Raw genomic sequence first — 26,046 nt, 5'->3', positions numbered from 1 at the left:
GATGTATGGACCAGAAAAAAATATTTTTTCTGCTAGGATGATGGAAGGGAAGGGAAGGGAAGGGAAGGGAAGGGAAGGGAAGGGAAGGGAAGGGAAGGGAAGGGAAGGGAAGGGAAGGGAAGGGAAGGGAAGGGAAGGGAAGGGCAACACCAGCTTTCGCTCTTAGATTTTAGTGAGAGAGGGTTCCCTCAGCTCTTCTCAGAGATAAGACCCCACCTCCCGAAGCTCTGTCGACACACACAGAGACCAGGGGGACATGCCTGAGATCCAAATTATTCATTTTTACATGGCTGACAGGTGAAGTCTATAAGAAAGAAAACAAACTGCTACCTGTCAATGAATCAGGTACATTGATGCACCCATGGGGCATTTCAACAAGGCAGAAAAGGTGCTATTTGTGCATATATCACGAGCGTTCAGGGTGCTAAAAGGAGGCGTTATGCAAGCAATCACAACACTACCTCAAAGAGCTTTCTAAGCATTCAAAAAAGGAAGGTGATGAAAGGTAGAGGAGTGGAGATCAGTGGGTGATCTCCCGAGATATCTAGTTTTCCTGAAAAGGTCAGGCTTTTATAACTTCTGGACAAGCTCTGCCTGGTTCCGGTTCCTGTTCCTGACCCTGCTGCTCTGTCGCATGGATTCATGGCAGCTTACTGAGGGCTCCATGGCTCCGTTCCCAGCGCAGAAACGTTCCCCAGTCCCTGTAAGCCCTTGCAGAGCAGAGCGATGCTCGCGTCGGCTGGGAGACTGAGCCTTCCCTTTTGCATTTCCCAGAGCACACGGACTTGTCACGGCTCACACGTGAAGAACGTGAGCCATTAACAAGCAGCTCTGTTTGTCATCTTAAACTCTGACATATGAATAACGAGAAGAGCGGTTTAGAACATGTCATAAAAGCATTCACATTAGCCAAGTGAAAAAAAAACACGTGTAGAAAAATGAAAGATTTTTATTTCCTGAAATACCGTCAGATACTTGCATTTATCATACACAAATTTTTAAGTGAAAGAAACCATTTATAGGCAGGTTGCCCATAAGCAGCATGTGCTCCTTGTATAAACACACTCCGCCAGCCCCCAGCCCCAAACCTACAGCATATTCTTTCTAACGCCCAGATAACTCGGTGCTTCATGAGATCACACCTAGTGCATGGGCTGGACTGACTTTGGGCATGGGAAACTGCTGGAGGACTCTTCGCACAGTGACTGTCTCACCAGCGGCATTTCTCCAAGCCGAACAAAACCTGCTCCTCTGAGCCCAGCCAAGCCACCCCGATGCCTGCAGCCGCTTTTGGCAGTGGCTGTGCCGCCACGGTGCCTCAGCACTTCAGAGCATGCCGAAAGGGATTTACCATTGGCAGAAGCCACAATGCAGGAACACGCTCCTCACTCCACGGTGCCGCAGGAGACGGCGGTGACCTCTTTTCCTCTCTCTCATTTCCCTGGAAACCACCTGCGTGGGGTTCTCTGGACACTTCTCCCCGACTCATGTTCCTACCTGGGTATAAGTCAGTTAGTGAACAAGCCCAGGAGAGACGACAGCAATGCTAGTGCTACCTGTGCTCCTCCCCAGACACCCACCACATCATTAACAACGTTAGAAAGACTATCAGAATAATGGACGTTTGCGTCATCAGCAGGCTCTGAGCAACTTCCAGAACATGACTTTCAAAAATAGAGAAATTGAGAAATGAGACTGGGCAGCTCAAAAGAAAACTGCTAAGCTTGTGAGAGGGAAAAAAAAAAAAAAAAGAAAAAAATCAAGGAGGGAGCAGGAAATAAGTAAATTCAGTCTGTGATTAGCTTTAGTTTGCAGCAGCAGAAAAGGCTGCTCCGCAACACCTCCTCCCTGGGCCTCCACCTTGGCTGTGCCCCGTATTAGCTCCAAGGTGGAGACGGTCTTGAGTGGTCAAACTCCAATGGCTCATGCTCTGTGCTCAGGTTCACCTCCAAAGGGGGTGCAGGGAGAAAGCTCAGGCTGCAGGTTCATGGGAAGGTTAGAAGGCCTGTGTCCTGTCACTGCACTGCAGATGTCTACGTTTGCACAGTTTAACGTGACACGCAGCCCTTGATTTCTTACTCTGCAACTCTACGCACGGGTCGAGCCCTACCGTTCAGGCAGTTCTTCACCCACTGCAATCCTCTACCTGCTCATCTCCAACTTGGGCAACTTGTCCAGAAGGAGACTTTGAGGGACACTATCAAAAGCTTTACTACAATCCAGCAAAACTACATCCACCACCTTCCCTTCATCCACTGGGCAGGTGACCTTATTGTGGTTCGTGGTGAATCATTTGTCCCCCTTAATGTTAACTCCTTCTCCCAGGTGGGCATTAGGGCTCTAGACGGCCCCCAGTTCAGGCTTGGCTGTTCACTCTCCAAGAAGGGCACTCTGTGGAGACTGCAGCAATACTGAGAGGGTTTCCCAGCAAAGTCCAAGAGAACAAGAGGAGGAGAAAGCCCAAGCTCTGACTCCATGAAGAGAAACTGGAGGTGCTGGAGATAATCTGGCCAAAGATTCCCCATGACAGGGGAATCCCTTCCCACCACTACCACTGGAGGGGTCTCCATGCACATTTCCAGCATTGTTAGAGTGCCAAAATACCCAAAGAAAGTCCTTTTGTGTCCATGCCCTGCTGTCCTGGCTGGCCTGCCTGGTGACCGTGGCTGAGACCAGGCTTATCCCAGTGCTTGACCCAGCCACGGGACCTTTCTTCCCTTTCACTGGCAGAGACAGGTTGTGACTTCACGATCAGCGGCCAAGCCATTTTACTATTTCTGGCCTGTGAGGTTCTGAGGCAGAATTGACTTCAGGCACCTTCACAGACACCTGCCTCTTACTCACCTGTGAGGTTCTGAGGCACAGCTGACATAAGAGTAGCTTCCCCACAATCACCCACCTTGTCACCCACAAGCTGATCTGATACATGTCATCTCACATTTCGTCTTCCAAAGTCATGCGACCGTTCCAGGACCTCACAACCTGTGCATTCACTCTGCCTCTGGGGGAAAAACAGCTTAGAGTGAGGTTTGGAGGACAAGGGAAGGTTAGGGCTTCCGAGGGAGGCCGCTAGGGCTTTTGGGTTAGGGGTTTCTGTTACCAGTTCTCTTCCATGCGAACCAAAAACTCTGGTCAAATCTGGTAAGAGCTCCCCTTTTAGGGCTAGGGGTCATGGTGAGGCTCAGGATGATTCTTCTTAGGGCTTCTTGTAATTGATCTGAGTCCTGCTCAGCTTTGTGGGTTAGGGGGTTGGGTTAGGGCTAGAGGCTTAGGGTTAGGCCAGAGTTAAGGCATTTCAAGAGCAGGAACCTCGCCAAGTGCTGTCCCTCCCACACGCTTCTCCCTTCACCTATCCCATGCTCCCTTCTCTCTTTGATGAAACTCTCAGGCGTCTCGAGCACTTCACCAAGCTGCTCCTCACACGCAGCTTCCTCCAGCATTAACGACACCACAATCTACTCGCCAGCAAGGGCACCTTTGCCTTCATCCTCCTCTTGCCTGCCCCTAACATCTCATCATCTCCCTGGCCTTTCCCTCCAGAACTTCACAATCCCTGCCCTCCTCCTACATCCTGGGAAACATGAGTAAGACTTAGGGGAGGGGTTGAAGACGAAAGGAGGTTGAGGGACAGGATTAGGGAGTTGGCTTTGGGTTTAGGCGTGAGGCATGTGGTGAGGGTTTCAGCTTTGGCATTGGTGTTCAGGGAAGGGCTACAGATGAGAGCTGCAGGTGAGGGATTAGGGTTAGGGTCCAGCAAAGTCTCAGTGTGAGCTGGGCAGTGCTGGGTCAGAGGGGAAGGGTGCGTAGCCACTTCGCGTGTTTCTGCCCTCGTGATGACCAGGGGAAAACTCAGCTGCCGATGACCAAAAGCATCATCATTCTAATGCGCTTCCAAAATCAAATCACACACACAGACACACACAAACACAAGGCTTACAAGAGAGCTTTTTAAATCGAATCGCGCACACACAAAGAGATACAGAGGTTAACCTATAGAATTAAGATGTTTCTCTTTTTGCAAAAAGTAGTAAATTCCTGGTACCAAACGATCTTGGTCACCTCGAGAAATCCAATAGTAGTGAATGACTCACTCTTTTCCTTCGTCTGCATTTGTCAGCAGATGAGCTCTGAAATCCTCGCGAAATCTACTCTGAAATCCAATCCTCGAAAGCCTCATGAAATCTACTTTTCAAATCCTCGCAAAACCTATACTTTGATATCCTTGGAAAATCTACACTTTGATATCTTCATATCCTCATATCCTCCTGCACGCTTTGATAGCCTGATATCCTCGATGTGCTGGGGCACCCACAACATCTCTGGAAAACCTGTTCCATCGTCTCACAACCCTTTTCATAAAAAAATTCTTCCTCAGGCCTATGCTAAATCTACTCTTTTCCAGTTTAGAACTGTTGTCTCTTGTCCTGTCACTACAGGCCTTGGTCAAGAGTCCCTTTCTTACGTATAACTCCCCTTTAAACTATATAAACTCTCGTATGTCTCAGGCGAACCTTGCCATGTTTGAATCTGTCAATAAGACGCTGTGTTGATTATAGCAAATTTTGTTAAATCATTTTGATAATTGCCAGGTGATTAATATTGTTAACATCATACAAGTAAACCCTGTGTTAATAAATCTTAAATTGCTGCCACATCAAAGTTGGGCAGGATCCCAAATCAACATTCCCAAGAAGAGTGGACATGAGGAGAAAGAAATGTCCCATGAAGGACAGTGCTGTGAGTGCTGAGGTCACCCAGAGGGAGCCTGGATCAGCGCAACGCTGGGTGTTCCAAGGAACAGGCAGGGAGGAAGAAGAGCTGTCGGTAAAGGCGAGGAGATGCCCCAGTGGGAGCAAGGGGAGGAAACAGGTTGGGTGTCCACAGCCTGCAGGTCTTTGTCCCCTTGGCTGTGGCGGTTGTCTTTGCTACCAAGGCCTGAAAGGAGACACCTTAATCTCATGGAAGCGGGGCCTCACTGCTTCCTCGCACCCCCCAGGGAGGCCGGGAGGTGTGGTGCCGTTGTCCTTCACTCGGCATTGCACACCCCACACCTCACTGCCCCAGGAGGAGCCCTGAGCCAGTGTGAGGGACAGCATCCCCCTTCCCAGGGCTGGCCGCTTGGCGGGATAAAATACATCAAGGCTTTACTCAGCACCAGCTCCACCTGCACAGTGCCTTTGCCTCCCTGTAATCACAGCCTCCACTTGCCTGCTCCAACAAATCCATGGGGAGGCTTGGTCTGTAATGGCCCTCAGTGGGGACAACTAATGCTCCAAGACACTTTGGCGTTTGCTTCTGACTTGAATTCCTGCACAGGTTGTTCCAGCTCCTCTCAGTATCTGGCATTCCTGGGCTCAGCAGCAAATGCCCCATGGGGCTCGTTAAAGTGCAGAAAGCCCTAATGAGCCACAGCTCTTCCATGATTTCCTTCAGGGCTTCTAGCCTGGTACAGCTCATTGGAGAGGTCTCAGGAGTCTACTTAAAGTGGAAGGTTTCAAGAAGAACTTAATAAAAAGGTAATTTTTCATTTTGAAAGGGCTTTTTATTAGTCTTTTTATTCTTCCAGAAGAAATGCTTGCAGCTTTCTCCAACTGATACTGAACCAGAGGGTCTCCTAAGGAAGACCGGAAAGGAACCAACTGCCGTCTCCTCGAAGTCCCCCACTATATGGACAACTTTCCCCACCACCTCCTCCTCCCCACCGTTTCTCTTGGGGCTGCCTGGGACTTGCATTCTTTTCCTACATCAGACTTGTGCGCTGAGTCTGCAGCTGAATGTTAACAGCTCCTTTGCACCAATTCCTGCCTGATTCCCCCGCAGACTTGGCTGTAAATAGACAAGGGATTCTTATTAAATTTGAGCAACCAGAAGGAAAAAAATGATACCAATTAATTAAAGAAACCCAATGCATTCCTCCACTATATGCCAAGTCCAAGCCTCCAATAAGGTCCACCTTCCTCAAACCATCACCATAAAAGATATATGTTGGAGAGACTGATAGGAAATTATAAATATACGTACAATTAGTGAGTTGGCTAAAGAGACAGTGTGGCAGATTAAGAAAACTTTGCCTTATTCTTGGCCAAATTTCCAGCCCAGAACCTTGTCACCAACTCATGTCTCTAGCGATGTCCCTGCCCATGTTACATTATGTGCTTGTTAAACAAAACTTTTCTTCTCCAGCAAACTCTAGCAAAACTCCTCCTTGGAGACAGTCTCCCCTCAAAGTCCCCTTGCGACCCTGTGGCCAATTGAGATGCAAGAATAAACTCATTACAGTTCCTTCACGTCAACGAGCTCCCAGGGGAAGGTCTCGGAGTGTGGAGGGCTCTCGCAGGAATAAAGAGCCTTGGAGGTTCAGCAGGGTCTGCTGAGGGCTGTGGGTGATGAAGCTGCTTCAGGCAATGGAAGTGTGCCTCCTGGGGGCTGATTAGAGCCGAAAGCCAGAGGCAGTGATTGCAGGGTGACAAAGAAAGGAGGCAGAGACATCCTGTGTGCTGTAGCCCCCTGGATGTGCCCGGTCAAGCCAAGGGGCGCAGTGCTAACCCCCAGCTCATTGAAATGGGGATGCTTTTGGTCATCACCACATGAGCTTTCCCTCTGCTCACCACGAGGGCCCAGACACGCTGAGTGCCTTCCACACTCTTGCCCCTCAGACTCGGCAGGACGCAGCTCCCGCTAAGCCTTTGCCTGGACCCTAACCCTAATCCCTCACCTGCAGCTCTCATCTGTAGCCCTTCCATGGACACGAACGCCAAAGCTGAAACCCTCACCACATGCCTCATGCCTAAAGCTGTTAGAGCGGGTCAAGACATGGATCACCAAAAGTCATTGGAGGGCTGGAAGACGTCTCCTAGGAAGAACAGTTGAGAGAGTTGACGTTGTTGAGCCTGGAAACAAAAAAGCTGCAAGGAGACCTTCTTGTGGCCTCTTAATCTATGAGGGAGGTTTATAAGAGAGAGAGAGAGAGATTTTACCAGGGCCAGTAATGACAGGACAAGGGGCAATGGCTTTACACTGAAAGAGGGTAGATTTAGATTGGACATAGGGAAGAAATTTTTCACAGTGAGGTTGGTGAGACACTGGAAAAGGTTGCCCAGAGAAGCTGTGGATTGTGGTTTGTGGCGGTGTTCAGGGTCAGGTAGGGCAGGGCTTTGAGCATCCTGATCGAGTCACAGATGTCCCTAAAAAACAGGCATAGAACTAGATGATCTTTAAAGGTCCCTTCAAACCCAAACCATTCTGGGATACTAGGAGAGCAGATGTGGCAACACCAGTGCTGAGTCGAGGGGGACAATAAATCCCCATGTCTGGGTGGCCACGGTCCTTCTAACACCGCATCATATGCAGCTGGCCGTAATGGTGCTGAGCCTTTACCAGAGGCTCATATGGCATCCCTCAAAATGCCCAGGCCCCTCTCCTCAGACTCACTCCTCACCTGGTCCTCTCCCACTTTGCCCCTTCTCCTTGAAAAACTTGAGGAGGTTTCTGTTGGCCACGTCCCCAGGTGTCTCAAGGTCCCTGTGCATTGAATGGTCACTGTATGGGAGGAGATGAGGGTGATCCAAGAGAAGAACTTGAGAGTGGAAAAAGACTGGAAAAGGGAATGAAAGTTGAATAGAATCATAGCATTGTCTTGGTTGGAAGGGACCTTTCAGATCACCTACTCCAACCATCAACGTACCTCTGACAAAAGCCATCACTACACCATAGCTCTAAGCACTATGTCTGCTTGTCTTTTAAATACCTCCACGGATGGTGCCTCAACCACTTCCTGGGCAGTCTGTTCCAATGCTAGGTAACCCCTTCAGTGTAAAAATTTTTCCTAATATCCTGCCTAAACCTCCCCGGCACAACTTGAGGCCATTTTCTTTTGTCCTATTGCCTCTCACTTGGGAGAAGAGACCGACCCCACATCCTTACAACCTCCTTTCCGGGAGTTTTAGAGAGTGAGAAGGTCTCCCCTCAGCCTACTTTTCTCCAGGCTTAACAATCCCAGCTCTCTCAGCCACTCCACATAAAGTTTATTCTCCAGATCCCTCACCAGCTCCGTTGCCCTTCCCTGGACCCACTCCAGCGCCTCAATACCTCGCCTCATTACCTTTTTTGTGGTGAGGGGCCCAAAACAGGACGCAGTACTCGAGGTGGGGCCTCACCAGTGCCGAGTGCAGGGGGAGGATCACTTCCCTACTCCTGCTCACCACACTGTTCCCGATACAGGCCAGGATGCTGTTGGCCTTCTTGGCCACCTGGGCACACTGCTGGCTCGTATTCAGCCGGCAGTCGACCAACACCCCCAGGTCCTTTGCTGCAGGGCAGCTCTCCAGCCACTCCTCCCCAGGCTTGTAACGCTGCATGGGGTTGGTGTGACCCAAGTGCAGGACCCGGCACTTGGCCTTGTTGAACCTCAGACCACTGGCCTTGGTCCATCGATCCAGACTCTCCAGATCCCTCTGCAATGCATTCCTACGCTCAAGCAGGTTGACACTCCCAATCGACTTGGTGTCATCTGCAAACTTACTCAGGGTGCACTCAATCCAATGGATGACCAAATGGAGCTTGAGTCCAGGGACAGCTAGAGAAATGCTGGGATTTGGCCAACAGAAATGTCTTGAAGTTTTGCAAGGAGAAGTGTCCAGTCCTGCATCCCGGCGAAGAATAACCCCAAGGCAGCAGGACAGGCTGGGACCTGATGTGCTGAGCAGGGACCCTGCGGAGACGGGGCTGGGCACCCTGAGGGACGCCTCATGAGCCAGTGGTGCACGCTCACTGTGGACAAGGCCGGCTGTCTATGGGGCTGCAGGAGGAGGAGCGTGTGCCCCCCAGGCAACTTGAGTCACCTTCCCCTTTCACTCAGCACTGCTGTGGCCCAACACACACAGCTGTGTCCCAGTGTGCGGCTCCCCATTTTGGAGAAGTGGAGAGGACCAGGAGAGTGTCCAGAGGAGGTCTGCCACGATGGGCTTGAGGGCCCAGTGCACGTGTGCTTTCTGGAGGAGCTGAGGGACCTGGGCTTCTGTGGCCCAGTGGCAGGGAGGCTCTGGGCAGTATTGGAATAGCCTGAAACTGGTTGCAGGGTTATTTCAGAGACGATGGATCTTCTCTTTGGAAGGAAACAGCAGGAGAAAGAAATAATGCAACAAAGGTCAGCTTGGGAGGTTGAGACTGGACACCAGGAGAAAGAAATGCCACTGCAAGGGCAGTGCTGTGCTGCAACAGATCACCCAGAGGGAGTCGGGATCAGCCCAAGGCGTTGTGTTTCAAGAACAGCCAAGGACGACGGAGAGAGGTCAGTAAAAGCAGTGAGATGCCGAGAGGAGAGCAAGACGGGGAAGCAGGGGGGATGTCTGCAGCCTGCAGGGGAAGAGGAGCAGATGTGGGACACCATAGCACAGTCAGTGGTGGAAGCGATCAAGGGAGATGGCAAGGCCGAAAGGCCCCAACAGTGCTTATGTCTTTCTCCTCTTGGCTGTGGCTGTTGTCTGTGCCACCAAGGCTACCAGAAGACACCTTATCCTTACAGCACTAGGGCCTTAGCGCCTCCTCTTCCCCACCCGGGAGCCGTCATTCTGTGTTTCTGCCCTTGGCGTTGCACGTCCTCCCATCACAATGCCCCAGGAAGAGCCCTGAGCTGTGGTTGTGGGGCAGGATCTCCCTTCCCAGGGGCTGGAGGCCAGGGCTTGGCCCTTTGCCTTCCTCTCACACATTCAGGATTAGCCAGCATCAGAGACACCTCTCCATTGCCTTTGCCTACCTGCCCTCACTGCCTCCAGTTTTCCCTCAAACGAGCCCCCAGGAGCCTTTGGCAGTAATGGCCCTCAGTGGGACCCATTAACACTCCAAGAAACTTTCATAATTACATCTGACATTGACTTCTGGAGAGGTTTCATCAGCTTCCCCTGTGTCTGAGCTTCATGGGCTCAGCACCAAAACCACCAGAGAGGTCAATAAAATGCCTTGAGCTGGTCCTCTGCCACTAAACTGGTCCAGGCTTCCGGGATGGAGGAAAGTCATGGCAAGTCTCTTTTGCAGTCTCCTCTGCAAAGCGTGAGAGGAGACGAGCAGGCAGAGAGAGGTTAAAGGCAGCTGGGAGTGGGAGGACTCTGAGAGCTCACAGAGAGAGAAACCTTTACTGCCCTTGACACGGTAAGTCTCTGGGTGCAGGGCAATGCCGCTGCAGTTCCTGCAGGGATCTCCTAAAGCTCTCATAGCCCAAAACCTATGGGATCTCTCTCCTGGGTAGAGCAGGAGGACATACCCAAGATCAGAGATTCTCTGCTGCACCATCAGAGGCAGTGGACATTTCACAGGGACTTTTCCAGAAGCACCTCAAGACAAGCGCTGCCTGGGTGTTGTCCTGGTTTCAGCTGGGAGAGAGTTCATTTTCTTCCTAGAAGCTGCTGTGGTTTGGATTTAGTATGAGACTAACGATGATGAGACATTTTGGTTGAGTTGTTGCTAAGTAGTGTGTATGTTAAGTCAAGGACTTGTTCAGTTTCCCGTAGAAAGTGAGAGGGAGCACAGGCAGGACAAGCTGGGCCTAGGAATATTCCATACCACAGACGTCATGCTCAGTATAGAAATGGGGGTTGGCCGGGCGGCAGGAATCCGTGTTCGCTGCTCGGGATGGGCATCGGGTGGTAAGCAATTGTACTGCATCACTCCTGGTTTCCTATATTCTTTTACAATGATTGTCATTTTCTTTCCCGTTACTGGTCTATCAAACTGTCTGTATCTCAACCCATGAGATTTTTATTCTTTTTTCTCCCTCTTCTCCCTATCCCACTGCAGGTGTTTCAGGAAGAGCGAGTGTGTGGTCATTCCCCCCCGACAAGGCTGAGGAGTGAGCTGGCTCTGCTCATGTCATTGCGGCTTTAGGACAACCAGGAGCTTCCTTGAGGTTTTCCTGCAGGAATATGCTGAGCAGCTCCTCTGCGTTACAAGTGGATTACAGATGAGGTAACTAGTGAATGTCAGACGCTGTAACCCCTTTCCCAAATCCCCGCTGCTGTGGAGCAGGGATGACTCCTTGGGAGCCCACAAGCAGAGCTCTGCTCCTCACGGCACACTTGGCCAGCAACAATGAGAGCTCCAACAAGGGCAATGCAGAAAGCTCCCGGAAGGAAGGACACAGGCAAAGAGTGTTTTCGGGTCTTGGGTTTGGAAGGGCAGGCAATGGGAAGAGATTTGCTCAGAGCTGTCCTGACCTGTGAGTGTGCTTTCCTCCTTTGGCAGTACCTCGGGAACAAAGGGATCCGATGTCCAACGGCAGCTCCATCACCCACTTCCTCCTGCTGGCATTCACAGACACGCGGGAGCTGCAGCTCTTGCACTTCTGGCTCTTCCTGGCCATCTACCTGGCTGCCCTCCTGGGCAATGGCCTCATCATCACTGCCGTAGCCTGTGACCACCGCCTCCACACCCCCATGTACTTCTTCCTCCTCAACCTCGCCCTCCTCGACCTGGGCTGCATCTCCACCACTCTCCCCAAAGCCATGGCCAAATCCCTCTGGGACACCAGGGCCATTTCTTTCTTGGGTTGTGTTTCCCAGGTCTTTTTCTTTGCCTCCTTCATCTCAGCAGAGTTTTACCTTCTCACCATCATGGCCTATGACCGCTACGTTGCCATCTGCAAACCCCTGCACTATGGGTCCCTCCTGGGCAGCAGAGCTTGTGTCCACATGGCAGCAGCTGCCTGGGGCAGTGGCTTTCTCCATGCTCTCCTGCACACGGCCAATATGTTTTCAATACCTCTCTGCCACGGAAATACTGTGGACCAGTTCTTCTGTGAAATCCCCCAGATCCTCAAGCTCTCCTGCTCAGACGCAGACTACCTCAGGGAGAGCGGGCTTATTGTAGTTGCTGTCTTTTTTTCTTTTGCCTGTTTTGTTTTCATTGTGGTGTCCTATGTGCAGATCTTCAGGGCTGTGCTGAGGATCCCCTCAGAGCAGGGACGGCACAAAGCCTTTTCCACGTGCCTCCCTCACCTGGCCGTGGTCTCTCTGTTTCTCAGCACTGCCACATTTGCCTACCTGAAGCCCTCCTCCATCTCCTCCCCAGTACTAGACCTAGTGATGTCCATTCTGTACTTGGTGGTGCCTCCGGCAGTGAACCCCCTCATCTACAGCATGAGGAACCAGGAGCTCAGGGATGCCCTGAGAAAACTATTGCAATATACTGCAATATTCACAGAAAACAGCAGGACAACCTTCTGTTCATAACCTTTTTACAGTCCTTCTCTTTCTTTCTTTCTTTCTTTCTTTCTTTCTTTCTTTCTTTCTTTCTTTCTTTCTTTCTTTCTTTCTTTCTTTCTTTCTTTCTTTCTTTCTTTCTTTCTTTCTTTCTTTCTTTCTTTCTTTCTTTCTTCCTTCCTTCCTTCCTTCCTTCCTTCCTTCCTTCCCTTTCTTTCTTTCTTTCTTTCTTTCTTTCTTTCTTTCTTTCTTTCTTTTCTTTCTTTCTTTCTTTCTTTCTTTCTTTCTTTCTTTCTTTCTTTCTTTCTTTCTTTCTTTCTTTCTTCCTTCCTTCCTTCCTTCCTTCCTTCCTTCCTTCCCTTTCTTTCTTTCTTTCTTTCTTTCTTTCTTTCTTTCTTTCTTTCTTTCTTTCTTTCTTTCTTTCTTTCTTTCTTTCTTTCTTTCTTTCTTTCTTTCTTTCTTTCTTTCTTTCTTTCTTTCTTTCTTTCTTTCTTTCTTTCTTTCTTTCTTTCTTTCTTTCTTTTTCTTTCTTTTCTATCTTTCTTTTTGTTCCTTTTTTTTCCTTCCTATATTCCTTGCTTTCTTTATCTATTCCTCTCTTTCTCTCTTTTACTGTTTCTTTTTTTTCTCTCTCCTCTTACTTTAGGCTTGTTGTAATATTATTCCTAATCTCACTTTTTGAGCATTTCAGTGTTCTTTCTTCCCAATGACCTGATGTACACGGGAAGCCAGACTCCCTCTATACTTGAAACAAAATAAAGGCAGCAGCAGAAAATCAAGCAGCGAATGAATGCTTTATTTTGCTTTGCTTACACACGCAGCTTTTGCTTTAGCTGGGCTGAGCTGGGAAGCGCTCGGGAGAGGAAAACACCAGTGCAGAGCTCAGCTGTGTGAGTGTGAAGGCTGGGTGCACACAGCAGTGTTCTCACACAGCCAGGCCTTCTGGAGAGACAGGAAGGACCAGCAGAGCAGGACCTGCTCTGTGCCATGGTCCACGGACACCCCGGGGAACCTGCCCCAGGGTAATCGTCACCAACCAGCCCCTCACAGCTGCAGCAACAGCCACTCACCTCCGCTCAGAGAGCTGCTCTGTCCCTCCATGGAGGGACACAAAATGACTGCATCAGAAGTTTGTTCTTGCTTTCCAGACTCTTGAATGCACATGTCATGTGGGTGATGAGATGAATTTGAGGGAGCACAAGTGCCAGCAGCTACTGCTAGGAGTGTCCTGTTGTGGGAAACTCAGTCTCTTGAGATCACTTCAGGTTTTGAGTAACACCCCCTGGGTAACCACCACTGCCATGTGCTTCCTTGTATGTGGGTCATAGAGACATCGAATCACAGAATCACAGCATGGTTCGGGTTGCAAAGAACCTTTAAAGCTCATCTAGTCCAATCCCCTCTCCACACACAGGGACATCTTTCACTACATCAGGTTTCTCAAAGCATTGTCCAACCCGACTTTAAACACTTCCAATGATGGGCCATCGTCAGCTTTTCTGGGCAACCTGTTCCCTTCTCTCACCACCATTATCGCAATATATTTCTCCCTTATCTCCAATCTAAACCCGCCCTCTCTCCCTTTAAAACCCTTGGCCCTCGTCCTGTCACTGCAGGCCTTGGTACAAAGTCTCTCCTCCACTGTCCTACAAGCCTCCTTTTTATATTGGATTCCTGCAATAAGGTCTCCCTGGAGCCTTCTCTTCTCTGTGCTAAACAACCCCAACTCTCTCAGCTTTTCTCCATGAGAGGTGTTCCAGCTTTCAGAGCATTTTTGTGGCCCTACTCTACACGCACGCTAACAGGTCTATATTGGTCTTGTGCTTGGCACCCCGGAGCTGGACACTGTTCTCCAGCTGGGGTCTCACCACAGCAGCGTAGAGGAGGACAATCCCCTCCCTCCACCTTCTGGCCACGCTTCTTTTCATGCAGCCCAGGATGCGCTTGGCTTTCTTGTCCTGCACTTGGACCACAACAACCCCACGCATCGCTACAGGCTTGGGGCAGTGTGGCTGGAGAGCTGCCTGGCAGAAAAGGACCTGGGGGTTCTAATTGACAAGCGGCTGAAAGTGAGCCAGCAGTGTGCCCAGGTGGCCAAGAGGGCCAACGGCATCCTGGCTTGTATTAGAAATAGTGTGACCAGCAGAAGGAGGGAGGTGATTGTGCCCCTGTACTCAGCACTGGGGAGGCCACCCCTTGAGTATTGTGTCCAGTTCTGGGCACCTCAATACGAGAGAGATCTCGAGGTGCTGGAGCGAGGGCAGAGGAGGGCAACGAAGCTGGTGAAGGGCCTGGAGAATAAATCGGATGAGGAGCGATTGAAGGAGCTGTGACTGTTTAGTTTGAGGAAGAGGAGGCTGAGGGGAGACCTCATCACTCTCTACAACTACTTGAAAGGCCATTGTAGAGAGGTTGGTGCTGGTCTCTTCTCACAGGTCATTAGTGATAGAACAAGAGGGAATGGGTTCAACTGCAGCAGGGGAGGGTTAGGCTGGACATTAGGAAAAAATTCTCCCCAGAAAGAGTGGTCAGACACTGGAATGGCCTGCCCGGGGAGGTGGTGGAGTCACCATCCCTGAATGTGTTTAAGACTCGTTTAGATATGGTGTTAAGGGATATGGTGTAAGGGAGAACTTCGTAGAGTGGAGTTGATGCTCGGACTCGATGATCCCAAGGGTCTTTTCCAACCTAAATGATTCTATGACTCTATGATTGCCAGCTCATGTTCAGTTACTCAAACCCCAGTATCCTCAAGCCCTTCTCTGCAGGGCTGCTCTCAAGCCCTTCATCAACACACTCCATGTGTCTCCTGCACTGCTTACAGCTTGCTGGGATGCTCTTCCAGCAGCTGTCAGGGTGTCTGGAGTCCCCCAGGAGGATCGGAGTGTCTGTGGTGCTTCCTGTAGGTGAAGTAAGAACGCTTCGTCAAAAGGCTCCTCTTGGTTGGGTGGCCTGGAGCAAACCCCAGCCATGAGGATTCCAGCTGCACAAGGGTGCTCAGCTCCTCCTCTTTGTTCCCCAGGCTGCGTGCATTGGTACAGAGGCACTTCAGCTGGGCCATTGACCAGGACAACTTCTTTAGAGGAACACACCCAAAATCACAGAATCATAGAATTGTTAGGGTTGGAAGGGACCTTAAAGATCATCTAGTTCCAACCCCCCTGCCATGGGCAGGGACATCTCCCACTAGATCAGGGTTGGTTCTGAATATACCAGCAGCCCCTGGCCCTTCTCTCTTCCTAAAACTCCGTCCCCTTCCCCCGGTCAATCCAGTCGGACATGCAACTGGCCTCTTTTATACCGTCTTCTGCCTCCTCCCTCTTGGTTCCTCCCTGCTCCCCCTTCCGCTGCATGTCCCTCAGGGGTTTGCACAGCTCTAGTCATTCCCGCATCCCTCCCAGACCAGGCTCCCTCTGAGTCACAACGTTCTCATTTCAAACGGCCACTTGATCTTCCTGGAGCTGCCACCTGGACTTTCTTGATGGCCCACCAATTCCTGGGACTGGCAAAAGTTCTTTCTTGTCATGGACTCCATGGTTCTTTGCTCAAGTTTGTGGCTCAGTGCATTCTGCTTCTGGTTTTTCTCCCTTTTTTCTCCCCGTTTCCCCATGAACAAGGTCCCCGCTCAGATGACCTTGCTGGAATAAACACTCCCCCTCTCACACGCCTCCATCCCTCAGCGTGACTGACCACCTTTGGCTCCCATCGCTGCCTCCCTGAGCCTTTGCCCTCAGGTTTGGGGCCCTGCACCTTCTTCTTGATGGCCACTCGGCCTGACAGCTGCCCCGCCCACCAGCTTCCGGCGGAAGTCCCGCCCCCGCTCCTCTACCGGGCCTCTGCTCTCTTCTGATTGGCTGCCAGCACCGGCCACCCTGCCTGGATAGACCCGGAGGTGCATGGGACCCGGAAGGCCCTTCCCCTCCATGCACGGGGGCGCCAGTTTGGTTTGTCCACCATTTTCTGCCGAGATGCCGCCATTCCCTGGCAGGGAGCTGCCGTTTGGTTAAAGATCACACAGCTCCGTGATTGGCTAACGGCCAGTTCTTGACACCGTCACACCCGCGTGTTCTCAGGCAGCCCCTGGGATGGGCTGCCTGCCTCGTTTGGATATAAAAATAGAATATTTCTAGACAATATAATCATATATTGTATATATCTATGAAAGGAAGTGTATCATTCTACTAATGAATTTATTTTTTTTAATACTACACACACTATTTTTATATATATACTTATGTGTATGTGTATAGATTTCTACAATGGTAAACATTAATAAACATATAGAAATTAAATTAATAATTTTTGTTTCCAAAGTTTAAATAACTATAAATTTGAATTGGAGCTATAGTTTTGAATTGAGTAAATCCCCCTTCAATGAGATTTAGTGTAGTGAAGAATTACAGTTTAAATGTGAACGGAAGCAGAAGGAAAAGGCCGGGTGGGGGTCCCCCACTTTACCAGGCTGCAGAACAAGCCCTGACAGGGTGGGCTGGGGGGAATTCAAGAGGGCGGAGGGGTGCCCGAAAGGTGGTGGGGCACGGACACGCTGGAACGTGCCCAGGGGCTACGGCCCCCTTCTAGGAGGGGCGAGCAAGTGACGGAGAGGGGGGTCAGTACTGGCTTGGGTCCCCCCAAAAGACGAGCACGCAGCAAATAGGTTGGTATGTGCTTGTGAGGAGCTGCTGCCTGAGTAGCCAACAGGCCAAGAGGAGGCTTCTGGTGTGTGTAGGAGCTTGTGAGGAGTCGTATCTCAGAGGTGAGCAGACAGCAAGCACGGGGAGACGGGGTGGTCAGGTCTCTGGTGCCTGAGTAGCGGATAGACCAGGAGCAAGGCCAGGGCTCCTGTAGGGGCTGGGGAGGTCACTGGTGCTGCTGTAGCTGATAGGAGACACGTGGCTCAGGTTTGTACTTGTGATGTCACTCTTGGCTGAGTAGCTGATAAGGCAGGACCAGGTGCACAGCTCATGTAGGTGCTTGTGAGGTCACTGGTCCCTGCGCAGATGACAGGCCAGGAGCTGTCACCTGGCTTGTGGATGTCTTTGCGATGGCACTGGTGCCTGAGGAGCCCAGGAGAAACATGTCTTGTGTTGGGTATTTTGAGGTCCCAGGTGCCTGAGAATCTGGGAGGCCAGGACTGGGCACCCATCTTGTGTAGGTGTTTGCAAGGTCACCTGTGACCGTTCCGCTGACAGGCCAGCAAGAGGCCCATGGGTTGTGTAGGTGCTGGTGAAGTCACTGCTGCCCGCGTACCTGGTAGGGCAGGAGCAGGAACATGGCCTGTGATTTCCCCACTGCCTGTATAACTTTTAGGCAAGGAGCCGGTGTATGGTTTGTGTGGGTGCTTCTGATGTCATTAAAATGGACCTTTTCTTGACAGAACACATCAGAGGTTGACTCAGCATCAGAGCCATCTGACTTTAACTTCTGACTTTAACTTCTCAAGTGGTTTGATCACTCTCCTCACGGTAACTGAGGTCCATGGGAGTCAGCACCAAATACATCACAGGGTTGTTAAAATGCAAAAAGCTCTGATGAGCCATGCCTTTCCCCATAAGATTCTTCAAGTCTTCAAGTCTTGTACAGCCGGTTGGAGAGGTTTCAGGACTTTAAAGAGGGAGATTTCAATGAGCACCTAAAGGGAAAGGCCTTTTTGAGATTTTTGGTTTCTTTTGTCAGTTTTTTTTCCCAGCTGACAGAATAAGTGTTCCCAACAATCTTCAGCTGATATTCATCCAGGGTGCCTCCTAAGGAGCTCTGGATATGTAGGAAAAGCAGTCTCCTTGATGGCAAACACCGTATAGACAGTTCCTCCTCACCGCCCCAACCCCGCCATTTCTCTCCGTGGCCACCTGGCCATGATTTTAACATCTCAATGTTAAAATCTAACCTTTTCCCACTGAAGTCTGTAGTTGAACGTTACAGCTCCTGGGCTCCAGTTCCCACCTGCTTTTCTTAGAGAACTGGCCGCAGACAGGCACAGAAGGGTTTTTCTTAATTATGCACAAACAAAAGTACAAAGCGATGCAGCCTGATAGAACATATAACACAGTGTTCCAGAGAATGCTAATTTCTTGTCCCGAGGTTAATACACTTCCTGAAAATGCCCTTTTTGGCATCATGGGAAAACATCTTCATTTCATGAAAAGTGTTCAATCATCTCTGCTGGTGAAAACGTGCTCGTATTTTTTTAAACGTGGAAAACAATTCCTCAGCTTCTCAGGCACACCTCAGTTGCTCGACACCCCAGTTACCTGATGCCAGGCTCTAGGGTGCAGAGCGTCCTCACATGGAGCTGGCAAATGCAGCACAGGGCCATCAGGAAAGCCATGCCCTCCTCCCGTGGGTGCAGGGCAGAGAGCCCAGGGCCTTCCAAAGGGGTCTGGTGCCTGTGTAGCAGCATCTGAACACCCATAGCAGGGCACAGAGGCAAGGTCCATCCTGGCTACATCCAAGGACGCTACAGGAAGGGGAGGCTCCAGGAAGGGGAGGCTCTCTCAAGTGCATGGACATTGACGGATGCAGCAGGAGGAAGAAACACGATGAGTTAGAGATCTGTGTGTAGCTGAGGGCTACAAACTTGCTGGGACCATGGAGACATGCTGGAATGGCTCCCATGACTGGACTGCTGCGATGGAGGCACACAGGCTCTTTAGGAAGGACAGCCTGGGAAGAGGAGGATGGGGAGCTTCCCTGTACGTGAGAGAGCAGCTGGAGTGTGTGGAGCTCTGCCTGGGGATGGGTGGGGAGCCAAATGAGAGCTTTTGGGAGAGGATTCAAGAGAGGACAGGTAAAGGTGATGTTACAGTGGGTGTCTGACCTGACCGGGAAGACCACGTGGATCACGCCCTCAACAGACAGACAGCAGCAGCCTGGTGTTCACAGTCCCTGCAAACACAGGCAGGGATTTTCCTTAAAGAGAAAGATCTTACTTCCGTTTTTGTTTTCAGTTTCCCGCTGTTGGCAGGGAGAGAAATGTTAAGGCAGATGTCCCACTTGGACAGGAGCCTGACTTCCCTAGAGTGTTACATCAAGAATTCCGTAGGTCTGTGAGGAACCTCATAAAGTCCCTTCAGCCACCGCTCCGTCTACAAACAGCACCAATGCCACCTTTGTCGGATCATTGGGGATTAGCACCAAAACCATGGAGAGGCACGTGCACAGCGCCCTGCCATGGGGAGGTTTTTGTGGGGCAGACATGGTGGAAAAAAAGCAGGAGAAAGGAAGAATGCCCCAAAGTGTGGCTTGGGATGTTGGGACCGGAAATGGAGAGAGGGAAATGTCACCCTGAGGGCAGTGCTTGGGTACAAGAGGACACCCAGGGGGAGGCTGGACCAGCCCATGGCTTTGTCTTTCCCAGAACAGCCAGGGAGGATGGAGAGATATCAGTAAGGGTAGTGAGCTATTGGGGTGAAAATTAAAAGACAATTGGGTGCCTTCAAAGAAAGAGGTGCAGGTATGGGACACTGAAGGATTAACACCTACAGGTTTGCTCAGCATCAGAGTCACCTTTAATTTCCCTTTCCCTACCTGTCATTATTGCCTCCAGTTTTCTGCTCTAACGAGCCCCTAGGGAGGCTTTGTTGGTAATGGTCCTCAGTGGGACCCATTAACACTCCAAGAAACTTTGGAGTTTACATCTGAGTTTGTCATCTTGAGAGGCTTCTTCAACTTCTTCTCAGTGTCTGAGGTTCATGGACTCCACCCCAGACCCACCCGAGGGGTCGTTAAAAGTCCTTGGGCTGCTCCTCTGCTGCTGAGCTGGGCCAGGCTCTTGGGACAAAGGTGGGTGATGTGAAGCGGGCAGCAGGGCTGGGGGCACTGCCTGCAGGCACCAAGGATGAGACCATCAATGCAGAGGGAGCGTGAAGGCAGTTGTGACTGGGAGGAGAGCTGAGAGCTCACTGTGGGAGAAGGATTCCCAGCCCTCTGCACGGTAAGTGTGAGGCTGCAGGGCAATGCCAGTGCCGATCCTGAAGGGTTCTCATAAAGCTGTCGTAGCCCACAGCCTGTGGGATCTTTCTCTGGTGTAGAGGAGGAGAAGGGTGTGCTGCAGAGCAGGGCTTCCCTGCAGCACCGTCAGAGGGACAGGACACGATGGCTGCCTTCTCCTGGGGATGGTTGCAGGGGCATGAAGGCGGGTGTGCAGCCAGGGGTGCCCAGGGCTGTCCTTCAGAGCAGGGTCCCTGTGCTTCAGAGGAACTCTGCCTCCTGCCAGTGCCAACTCTAACCCTGCCCAGTGAGCTTCTGCCCTCAAGGAGGTGGGATCCAGGGCAGCAGCTGCCTCATCCGTGGCCAGAGCTGCAGCAGAAGGGACTCTCCTGAGCACCCTCTGTCCCTCCCAGGCCTTGTCTCCCTTTGGCAGAAGCATCGGGGCATTTCTCCTTGCTTCTCCACCCATCCCTGCTGCTGCTGTTGCTCTTGTTTTCAGTCTCTCTGGGGTGGGGGCTTCAGCAGCCGCTCAGCAACTGACCCTGCAGGTCCTGCCATGCAGATGTGTCCCTGGTGCCCAAGGCCTCTTCTAACCTCTGGGTCTCTAGGCAATGCAGTCCATGGGGTGGGGATAACGTTAACTCTCCACAAAGGGCACCCCATCTTCTGGGCATCCAAAAGCTGACAGCTCTTCCCTGGGGAGGGGAGTATGGATATCTGCACTTTGGAGCTGGACTCCTCTGCTCTCCATGGGATCATCCTCCAGACAAAAGCGGTGCTGGCAAAAAGCAGCTGAGAGCAGGACAGATGGAGAGACCAGCTCTCCTCCTTCTGCACTAAGGGTCTGTCCTACTCCCTCCCAGGACTCTCACAATAGCACTCATAGGGTAGCAAAAATGCCAGGGATTTCTACCTTCAAACATGACTCCTCAGGTGGGACAGGGGTAACAGGAGCAAAATAAACAAAACCACCCCCCCCAGCTCTGTTCTGCAGCCAGGGGAACTGGGAGTGACGGTGGTCAAAAGCTCTTTTATATCGGGGGTAGAGTTAACCTGCGATCACTCCTGGCTCCTCTCTGCCTCTTGCTGCACAGCATGACTGAGTCCTCTGGAGCCCACAGCAGAGTCCCCTGCTCCCCATTGCACCCTCAGCCAGCACAAACCAAGCATCACACCAGGATCCGCACAAACGCCTTCCTGGAGGGACGGAGGTCATTTGGGGGGCCCTGCTGTGACCAATGCAACAGGTTCTACTCGGACGCATCTGTCCTAACTCTTCACTGTCTTTTCCTCCTTGGACAGGCCACCATGTGCAGAGGGAACAAATGTCCAATGGCAGCTCCATCACCCACTTCCTCCTGCTGGCATTCGCAGACACACGGGAGCTGCAGCTCTTGCACTTCTGGCCCTTCTTGGCCATCTACCTGGCTGCCCTCCTGGGCAATGGCCTCATCATCACTGCCGTAGCCTGTGACCACCGCCTCCACACCCCCATGTACTTCTTCCTCCTCAACCTCGCCCTCCTCGACCTGGGCTGCATCTCCAACACTCTCCCCAACGCCATGGCCAACTCCTTCTGGGACACCAGGGCCATCTCTTTCTTGGGATGTGTTGCACAGGTCTTTTTCTTTGCCTCCTTCATCTCAGCAGAGTTTTACCTTCTCACCATCATGGCCTACGACCGCTACGTTGCCATCTGCAAACCCCTGCACTATGGGTCCCTGCTGGGCAGCAGAGCTTGTGTCCACATGGCAGCAGCTGCCTGGGGCAGTGGCTTTCTCAATGCTCTCCTGCACACTGCCAATACATTTTCAATACCCCTCTGCCAAGGCAATGCCCTCGACCAGTTCTTCTGTGAAATCCCCCAGATCCTCAAGCTCTCCTGCTCAGACTCAGACTACCTCAGGGAAGGCGGGCTTCTTGGGTTTGGTGCCTGTTTATTCTTTGCGTGTTTTGTTTTCATTGTGGTGTCCTATGTGCAGATCTTCAGGGCTGTGCTGGGGATCCCCTCGCAGCAAAGACGACACAAAGCCTTTTCAACGTGCCTCCCTCACCTGGCCGTGGTCTCCCTCTTTATCAGCACTGCAGTATTTGCCTACCTGAAGCCCCCCTCCATCTCCTCCCCATCCTTAGATCTGGTGCTGTCAGTTCTGTATTCGGTGGTGCCTCCGGCAGTGAACCCCCTCATCTACAGCATGAGGAACCAGGAGCTCAAGGATGCCCTGAGGAAACTGATTGGACGTTTTTTCATCAGCCATAGATTGTGTACCTTCCTCTGCAAATGATTCCCTGTATCTGTTGTGATGGGTCGAGCCTATCATTATTCATCCCCCCCTCCTTAAATATCCACCTGTCTTGTGTGACACAAAAGATTTGTGTAAATGAAGAGTCAGGTGCTCTGTGTGTTTAAATAAAATAAATGAACCAGCGGCAACTACTTTTTCTGAGACCCATCAGCAGCAGCGCCGAATGGATGGGAAATGAGAAGACCTTTGTGGCTGCAGCAGCCTGGGGCAGGCTGTCCCAGTGCCACTCTGTCACTGGGGCGGCAGGAGCTGCCTGAGGGTCCCCAGGGCCAGGGCTCTTGTACCGGGCTGGGGAGAGGGGATGGCACAGAGGGGCTGCAGACCCCTCAGAATATCCTGGGGAGGAGGACACGGGGGCCCACTGACTGCCTTTTCCTTGTGCCCAAATGCCCCCTGTCTCTGGGGCTGACCCTCCTCTGCCCCCCAGCAACTGCGGTGCCCTTCAGAGGGGCTGTGGCTGTGGAGTGAGTGCCCAGAGCTCTGCAGCACCCTGGGGCGGGCTCTGCTGTTGGGCCAGCGCAGACTGGGCTGGGATGGAGAGAGGGCAGGGGAGGTGGGAGAGCTTGGAGGGAGCTGGGCTGGGCTGGAAAGCGCCCACGAGTAAAAATCCTCGGAGTGCAGCTTGTACCGTGTGACCATGCGGGGTGAGGACTCTCACCAGAGTGTTTGTGGTGCAGAGCCAGGGCTTGTGGAAAGGATTAAAGCCAGGCAGGTGCAGGAGAGAGGAGGCTGGTCTGTGCCCTTGGTGGCATGGACAGCCTTTCTTACCCACCGGTCTGTCTCACCGACCGTTTCCAGCACTGGTTGCTCACCCCAGGCTTATGGGTGAGTGCGACTGCGAGGCCATCTCCATCCTCCTGCTGGGCTCAGGACCTGGATCAGGGGAACATCCAGCCCTGCCCGGGCTCTCTCCTGGCCCAGACCTGGAGCAGGGCTGTCTGCACATCCCCATGTGGGACACGGCTGGTACTGGGGAGGGATCGGTTGCTGGGGGAGCTTCCAAAATATGATGCTCATGAGGAGCTGGGACAAAGATGACTGCCCAGGTGATGGTGCTGGGGGGCTTTTACCCACCCCTGAATGCACACTACTGTGTGGTGTGCCTTCACAGCAGGGCTGTTGGGGCCATGTGTGTGGCTCCCGGTGCAGGGACAGGTCATTGAGAGGGACCATGAAGCAGCTGCCCAGAGGTGACAGCAAGGACAGGTTACACAGAAGGAATTTACAAATTGCCTTTGTTGTGGAGGTATGCTTTAGGGAACAGCAAAGCTCGCCTGGAGTTGGTGGCTGTAAGAAAAGTGAAGAGCAAGAAGAGGAGCTTTGGTCGTTCATGAGAGACCAAGGCTGAACATGGAAAATGCAGGGCGGCTGCAGAATGGGGAGGGGGATTTCATAAGAGCAGACACAGGTGCGGCTGAGGGACTCAAAGGCTTCTTTGCCTGAGTCTTCACTGAGAAGGTCTCCAGTCCTTTGTGATCAGGGAAGGGGTTCAAGGAGGAGGAGAGCGTGTGTCGGCAAGAACCTCAGGAAAGCCAGGAAGGGCCAGTGCCAGTTTCTGCCCCTGCAGGGGACTCACCCTGTATCACTGAGCTCCTCTTCTCTAGCCCAGGAGAAAGCATGGTGGGAAGATGCTGAAGAACCTTTCCACCTGATGGGTGCAGGAGGTGGTGTACTGATAATCCCATTGCCCCTCACAACCCCACCCCCTGGCTGCTCCTGTTACCATCACTACAGGTGTAAGGTGATCAGCAGACTGATCTTGTCTGAGTGACAAGAGCTTCAGCCACAGACTTTATTGTTCAAGAGGGTTGTGGTGGGTGACCCTGGCTAGAAACTAAGCACACACCAGCCACTCGCTCACTCCAGCCCCAGCACAGAAGGACAGAGGAGAGAATCCTGAGAGTCAAAGCAAGACAAACTCATGGGTTGAGATAAAGAGTTCAATAAATGAAGGAAGAAGAGGGAAAAAGAAAGGAAAAACCTAACACAAACGATGCAAAGGCAATCAGTCACCACCTGCCACAAGCAGCCCAATGCCCAGCCAATCTTGGAGCAACAGCAACCTTGCAAAGACTACCTCCCAACTTCATTACTGGGCATGACATTATAGGGCATGACTTCTCCCTTTGGTCTGCTTGCTCCCTAATGGCGCACGGCAGTCCAAGGCAAACTGAGAAACAGGAAGGTGGCCTTGATGCTGTGCAAAGCCCGGTTGAGAAGCAGCTAAAACTTCAGTGAGTTATCAGCCATGTTTCACTCACACATCCAAAACACAGCAGCGTCCAGGCCGATATGAAGAAAACGAACTCCATCCCTGCCAGACAGAGTAACGGTAGAGCTGGGAGAGTTGAATCCTTCCCAAGGATCTTCTCTCTCAGAGGCAAATGACCTGGGGCTCTTCCTGGGGCAGTGTCACGTGGGGTGTGCGATGCAGAGTGTAGTACCACACCTCCCAGCCGCCCTGCGGGGGTGCAAGGAAGCACCAATGCCCCAGTTCCATGAGATTAACGTGCCTCCTTTCAGCCTTTGGTGGCAGTGACAACTGGTACGGCTAAGGGGACAAAGACCTCACTTCTGCTGGGGCCTTCCTGCCCTGCCACTGCCCTTGCCTGTGTCCATCGCAGGCTGCCCTACGCTGTCCTACACCTGCCACCTTTTCCCTGCAGGCTGGGGACACACGACCTACTTCTCCACCTTGCTCCCACCATGACATCTCTCTGCCTTTACTGGTAGCTCTTCTTTTTCCCTGCTGTTGCCTTGAAACACCCGGCATTGTGCTGATCCTGGCTCCTCAGGGTGACCTGTTCTACCACAGCACTGCCCTTCAAGGGACATTTCCTTCTCCTTATGGTCAATCTCGACTTCCCAAGCTGCACTTTGTGATGGCTTTCCTTTCTCAGGTGGTTTCCCAATACCAAGGAAAGCTCTGTCATCTCTGAAACCACCTGGAAACCACATGAAACTGCTACTTTCTGGCTACTCTTTTACTGTCGTGAACTGCCATCACCAGACTAGAGAAGTCCATGTCCCTCGGCCTCTCCACACAGGTCATGTGAAAGAAAAGAAAGACCAGAGAAAGAAGCATTATGAGACCTGTTGCTCACCAACTCAAAGCAACTTATGGCAAGACCAAGACTGGTGGCAGCCTGGGCTGCAGTGTTCATGGCCTGGTGGAATTCATGACCTGAAAGGATATATGCCAGGTGAAAAGTAGAGTCAAAAATCGAAAGCTTGGGGAGGAAACCTTCAGGATTTTTAGTAACTGGTAAACGGGACACATGTGAACCTCTGGAATTTCATCAAGGCCAAGTGCAAAGATCTGCACCTGGGTCGGGGCAATCCCCAGTATCAAGATGAACTGAGGGATGAATGGAATGAGAGCAGCCCTGTGAAGAAGGATTTGGGGATACTGGTGGGTGAGAAAATGGACATGAGCTGTCAATATGTGCTTGAAAAGCCAATCATACCCTGGGCTGCATCAATAGAAGCGTAGAGGAAGGGGATTCTCCCTCTCTACGGTGATCCCATGCTAGTTCACCTGGAAGACGACGTCCAGTTCTTCCGCAGCACAAGAAAGACATGGACCTGTAAAAGAGGGTCAAGAGAAGGATCACCAAAAA

At 51.6% G+C, this 26,046-nt stretch overlaps 2 protein-coding genes across 2 annotated transcripts; both read left to right on the top strand.

Moving 5' to 3' along the window:
- Window positions 1–11,258: 11,258 nt before the first annotated feature.
- On the top strand, window positions 11,259–12,167 carry LOC134524882 (olfactory receptor 14J1-like; the record flags this gene model as incomplete). The annotated part of the gene is made up of 1 exon (XM_063355155.1): window positions 11,259–12,167. A coding segment is annotated over exon 1 (909 nt), but the record flags the coding sequence as incomplete, so codon positions are not given.
- A 9,278-nt stretch (window positions 12,168–21,445) lies between these two features.
- LOC134524889 (olfactory receptor 14J1-like) lies at window positions 21,446–22,348 on the top strand (the record flags this gene model as incomplete). The annotated part of the gene is made up of 1 exon (XM_063355166.1): window positions 21,446–22,348. A coding segment is annotated over exon 1 (903 nt), but the record flags the coding sequence as incomplete, so codon positions are not given.
- Between the last annotated feature and the right edge of the window lie 3,698 nt (window positions 22,349–26,046).

This window comes from Chroicocephalus ridibundus, chromosome 18, assembly GCF_963924245.1.
Source record: "Chroicocephalus ridibundus chromosome 18, bChrRid1.1, whole genome shotgun sequence".
Classification (NCBI taxonomy): Eukaryota; Metazoa; Chordata; class Aves; order Charadriiformes; family Laridae; genus Chroicocephalus; species Chroicocephalus ridibundus.
Note: the sequence above shows the minus strand (reverse complement) of the source record. Positions and strands in the feature narration are given on the sequence as shown.